The sequence below is a fragment of the Epinephelus moara genome, chromosome 17 (genome assembly GCF_006386435.1).
Source record: "Epinephelus moara isolate mb chromosome 17, YSFRI_EMoa_1.0, whole genome shotgun sequence".
Classification (NCBI taxonomy): Eukaryota; Metazoa; Chordata; class Actinopteri; order Perciformes; family Serranidae; genus Epinephelus; species Epinephelus moara.
The window spans coordinates 21010553-21016577 of NC_065522.1; the positions used below are offsets into that span (position 1 = coordinate 21010553).

At 40.9% G+C, this 6025-nt stretch overlaps 1 protein-coding gene across 5 annotated transcripts in view; it reads left to right on the forward strand.

Annotated features, from left to right (window-relative positions):
* The window catches only part of arhgef11 (Rho guanine nucleotide exchange factor (GEF) 11), a 41786-nt gene extending 36040 nt beyond the window's left edge, over positions 1-5746 (forward strand). For 4 of the 5 annotated variants that reach the window (XM_050067728.1, XM_050067725.1, XM_050067729.1 and 1 more), the window contains one exon: positions 4-1093. In XM_050067728.1, coding sequence (XP_049923685.1) covers positions 4-53 — 50 coding nt within the window. In that variant the 3' untranslated portion in view covers positions 54-1093. Of the gene's footprint in view, positions 1-3; positions 1094-4570 lie in introns of those variants that run through there. The other variant, XR_007571490.1, reaches the window with a different exon arrangement.
* Positions 5747-6025: the final 279 nt, after the last annotated feature.

Below are 6025 nucleotides of genomic sequence, written 5' to 3' on the forward strand. Positions count from 1 at the left end.
CAGGCAAAGAGGGAAGTCCAGCAGAACCCAAGATTCAGTCGACTGGATTCTGACATCTGGATTTACTCGCAGTCACTCAATCTTGATTGTTGGCTTACGGACGCACATGTATGTACCCACAGTCAGACTCGGGCACCTCAGCCCTGCCTCCCGTCGCCCCTCGTCCCTGCATGCACTGGCCAGTAGAACAGAACCCAGGACGGACCGTAGCTGTTTTTTTTTTTTTGTTTGTTTGTTTGTTTGCTTCCTGTTGCCCTGGGATACCAGTAAGCTGGCCGGATTCACCAGGATTTCTGAGGTCAGAGCAACTTCTGACTTCTACCAGAGTACGAGGGAGTCCAGGACAGAGTGAGGAAAAAGTATGAAGGAAGAAAAAGGCAGAAGACAAGTTGGCTGACGAAGAGAAAAGGAAAAAGTAGGAAGAACTGAAAGTTGGAAAGAAAATAACCAAGTTGGATATTTGTGAAGGAAAAGGAGTCGTACGTCGAGTTGCTTTAAAGAGCTGGTTGAAAAGACGGAGCAGAAAAGTGTTGAAATGTTAATTTAAGGAATAATCCGAGGGACCCATCACCCCTGCACTTTACCCACAATGCATCCCTCTGTCGTGTACGTCCTCTCTGTAGTGGACAGATCAGGGACTGGAGATGCCACTGGCTTTATTTAGGGGCCGACGTTATGAGCCAAGATGGCCTCCGGGGGTCCCCGCCCCGCCTCCACTGGTTGCTTTACACTGAGTTCACCTGCCACCACGGCCGAAGGACTGTGTCTATATAATTCAGGTTATTTGCACTGGGTAAGGAAACCAATATCACACACACACACACACACATCATTTAACTGCATCATTCATGTCAGACCTTCATATCCCTTTCACACCGGGAGAAACACTATTGTCATTGGGAACAGTTGCAGCCACACTGACATATCCTTAAGTTCTCCTTTAAGCGGCTGTTTGGAACCATTAGTGCGACTTATTGATCATTACATGGTTCATATTGATTGTTCATTTTTACGTTCTGGAAACACTACTGCGCTGTTTACTACTGAAATGCTGGCAGGTTTTATTTTCTGCGCTGCTTCAGAGGCATACAGGAAATCTCAGCGATTTAAAAAAACAAAGCTCAGCGGATTCACACAGCTGTTCTTATCATGTAAAGTTGTTTAGGTTTAAGTTTGGGAGATTTAGGATATTTTGGGGGCGAGGTTCAAGACAGGCAATGTTGACGACGAGTGTGAGGAAAGAGGACAAATACAGATTCAAACTGAGAAACTTGAACTTTCACTGCAAACCTGTTTGTCACTCAATGAAACTGCTGCCAAATATCGCCGCTGACATTGCCTGTCGACACTTTAAGATACGACTCTCTAGCTTTCTCTCCAGTGTATCGTGTGTGTGTGTCAGTATCGCGGTGAATACTGTGAACCAGCAACTTCTCCCTTCCAGCAGTTATACCACACATATTGTTCATATGTAGCCCACATCCAAAGCCATGAAAGGACTGCGCTCTTCACCAAGTAGCTTTACAGTGAGAGATCCACCACAGAGAACAACTTGTATTTATTGGGAGGAATACAAAGCTTTGTAAAATTACATTTTACAAACTCAAGCACATGGTCCAAGACAAAAAACAAAAAACAGTACTGTATATGCAACTAGATTAAGGAAATATTAATTTAAAGGAAGAGTTTGACATTTTTGGAAACCACTTTTATATCTGTTTGGTAAATGTCAGAGTTCCCATGTTCATTCAATTTCTGGAAAAGTTATAAAATTAGAAAAACTTTTTTGAAAAATTTTGAATATACATTTTTTTTAGCTATTGTTTAACATATGTTCATAAAAACCCCAAAACGTATAACATTATGCTCCTTTCAATACTTATTTAAAATCTAGTGCTGCACTGCGTGATCCTTAAAAGGTCAAGTGTCACGTGATACACATAAATCGCATCGGCATCATGTCATTGCCATGGTGGTGCCCAATATTGGGGAACGGAAACACACTGTCACATCAGGAGGGAAACAGGAAGATGCTGAAAAGCTTTTCTTTACCGGGTTAACCAAGGCGTTCACACTGAGATTTGAGCCGCATAAGGTAGCTGAATATTCACTGCCAGTGTGGTAAATCTGTAAATGATGCTGGTGACAGTCACTACTGACGGATAGCTAACGTTAGCTTGAGCGGGAGGCTGCTGCAGTACAGTCATACAGTATAGCCGCATCCGACTGTGGTCCCCAACTAAATCTCAGCCTGTCGATCAAACAGTTGGCTGTTAACAGGTTGGTTATTTACACACAACACATAGCCTAACAATTCTTCATGATTCAGTCAAACAGATATATGTATAGATGTCCAGATAAGCAAATTCCAGCCAGTGTGTTGGATCATTGATCCACTTGGACGGGGGAAAACTGAAGGGACATGATGGCCGTCAGCCTTGATTAATTAAAGTATCATGTACACTCAGATTTAGGCAAGGTCACAAACTAAATTGTCAGAATTATAATCCATACATGTCAAATTGCATTCACATCCATATGATCTTTGGTTTTCTATCACTAAAAAAGGGGCGCTTGCTTTGTACCTGTATGTAGTGATGGCCAAGTGAGGCCTTATGAACCACTGTCTTTATTTTCTGAAGCCACCAGATGGTGCTGTCCGTTCAACAAAGGTTTGAAAGCACATTTCATTGCAAGTCCTTCAGCCTCTATCTTTAAACCAAGAGCGCCATGTGGTGGGGTCAGGAAATAAAGAAATTGGTTCATGAGGCTTCATTTGGCCATCACTACCTGTATGTGCTGATCTGATCTTTTGGCATATCCAGGTGGCTGGCAGCAGAATTATCTAACGAGCTGGAAAAGTTAGGGATAGGGCTGGGCGATATGGACAAAAATTCATATCTCTGTATTTACAGGCTTACTGGCGGTACACAGTATATATCTTGGTATTTTCTACGAAATGGGCTACATGTTGTCACTTTCAAGTCAAAGCCACATTTCAGATGTCACAAGCACTTTTATAGAAATATGCAGCTGCACAACGGTTACACCTCCAAAACACTAGACTGCGGTGGGGTTTCTGTGAAGTGCTGTAAAGTTTAGTTGATTCAAAACACACATTAAACACACATTAAACACACATTAAACATGGCATAATAGCAACACTTTCAAACACAAGTACACAAATCAGCTTCACTATAACTCAGCATTCACAGACAAACACTTGTTTTAATCTGGACACATTTTCCCCTCAAATACAACATGCTAATATTGTTAGCACAAGCCTATGGCATTTTACATTGTATAAATTAGCATAGCAGCTAGCGGACTTCTCGTCTACTCATATGAAGCCAGGGACAACAGCAACATTTAACAAAGGTAACTTAACAAAATTCGGCTCCATTACAGCTCATGGTTTTAAATATTTATCTCGCTCGAAAAACGATATATCATACATAGTTGGCATATCGCCCAGTCCTACACCAAGACCTGGCTTGTCCACAAATGCCTCAAGTGTGCATGTTTAATAGATCTACTTGTTTTAAACTACTTAAACTAAGTCATGGAAATGGGGTAGAATATTATGAAAAAGTTTAATTGGTAAAAATGTGTGGGACCCTGAAATGTGAAGCTAACGCCAGTGGCTGCTTAGCTTAGCTTGTCTTAGCTTAGAGAAAAGAATGAGAACTGGGGAAACAGCTAGCTTGGCTCTGTCCAACAATTACGACATTCACTTCCCAGCACCTGTAAAGCTCACTAATGAACACGCTACACCTCATTTGCTCTTGGAGTCTCTGGGGGTTGCCTTGCTCAGTGACGAAAGGACTTAAGAAGGTTACTGCATCTGGCACATAACTCCACTGTAACAATAAATTGTGAGTATTTGTAAGTATTAAACAAATGAGATATAAGGTGTTAAGTAGTGAGCTTTAAATGTGTGTGACAGGTGGATTTTATAATCTTTAGACAGAGCCAAGCTAGCTGTTTCCCCCTTGTTTCCAGTCAATACGCCAAGCTAAGCTAGCCAGCTGCTGGCTACGGCTAGTGATGGCCAAATGAGGCCTCATGAACCACTGTCTTTATTTTCTGAAGCCACCAGATGGCACTGTGTGTTCAACAAAGGTTTGAGAGCACACTTCATTGCAAGTAATTCCGCCTTTATCTTTAAACCAAGAGCGCCATCTGGTGGGGTCAGAAAATAAAGAAATTGGTTCATGAGGCTTCATTTGGCCATCACTAGCTACAGCTCCGCACCTGACATGTGGAGTGGTATCAGTCTTATCTAAAACTCAGCAAAAAAGCGAATGAGTATTTCCCAAAATGTCAAACTATTCCTTCAACTATTTTTGGATCCTGTGTAGGAGTTATTTAAAGTCCTTGAAGTGCAGATTGGTTTTTGTACACCTTCGTTGAGGCATGAGTAACCAGCAAAGACTGACACTAAAGCCAAGTGCTTTTTGAGCTTACTCTAATACATGCTAGACAGAACTGTTACAAGGAGAGAACTTCTTCTGGAGAAGTTTTATGTCTGTACCAGTTTAAACATTTGTTCTTTCTTTCTCCTATCAAGCTGGGCAGAATCACACGGGACTGGATTTTATTTGAGCTGGTTTCAAATACTAACTGAGGAGCGCTTTAGTGAGTTACCCAGCAAAACTGACAATACTCTACCAAACCAGGAGCCAAGTATATTTACACACTACCAGCCGCTGATATTACTATTAAAAGGATATTTCACTGCCTGGTGGAAGGTTTTCACTCTTTAGCCAGCACACATCAAAGGAGTTGTCGATGGGAAGTGTATTTGGCCGTCACATACGAACAAAATAATGAGATGCAACGTAAAATGAGAGCTACTGATCGCCAGGGCGGCTGTTACAAGCAGCTGACTCTGTATGAACTTGAGGAATTTGTGCTAAAATGTAAAAATGTTCTACCAAAGTGAAATATCTCCTCAGAGGTTTTGAAGGGAAGCTTGTTTTTTTCTCCACATTTCGGTTGCTGATTTTCAAGCACCTCAGACCAGACGTTTTGTCGTTTTAATGCTTTTCCGTGCCAAGCTATGGACACACAGTCATCACATACATAACATATGTGCTGTCCAGAATTTGGCACAGAAAAATGCCGGTCTGAGCTGGTTGAATCAGGATCTCTTCCTCTCCTCAACATCTCTTTCCTCTTCTTTCCTCCCATCTCTAACTACAGCATTTTTCATCTCCAATTTCTACCTCTACACTTCAGTTTCTTTCTTCCATAATTTCCTCTTTTCATACATTATCTTGTACATTGACATCAGCGTTGTGGCCCTAAACGGCTGTATAATTTAAAAAAAAGAAAAAAAAACAAGCTATAACTGATTCCTTTCTTTTTTTAAAATAAAATGTTGCACAAACAAACTTCCCTGCACGGTGCAAACTACTGTATGCATACACACGTCTTTAACTATCATCTCATTGTCTTTTTATTTTGTGTCTTTTTTTTTAAGGAAAAACAAATCTTGTTCACTCATGTAATATAGAGAGATCAGACCCACTTGTTTTATATATGTTAATTTTTTTCTGTAAAGCCTTAGTCCTCGTATTTGATTTTATTTTTGTAGATATGATTAAAAAAAAGGATGTATAAATTATTTTCTTCTCCCTTGTTTTTAAAATTGGTGAGATTGTTTAGCTGCACAGAAGGAAAAGAGAGCTCATGTCTCAGATTCATGTGTTTTGTGAGATTAAAAAGAAACTGGATAAAGGAAATGAAAATGTTGTTTGTGAGTTTTTGATCTTTGAATTTGGGAAATTGTCACAATTTAGGGCAGCACGGTGATGCAGTGGTTGGCACCCTCTTGCTGTTGCCTCACATCTAGATGGTTTCTGGTTTTGTATGTTTGCATGTTCTCCCAGTGTCAGCGTGGGTTTTCTCCAGGTACTCCAGTTTCCTCCCACAGTCCAAAGACATGCAGGTTAACTGGGGACTCTAAATTGTCCGTAGGTGTGAATGTGAGTGTGAATGGTTGTCTGTCTCTATGTGTCAG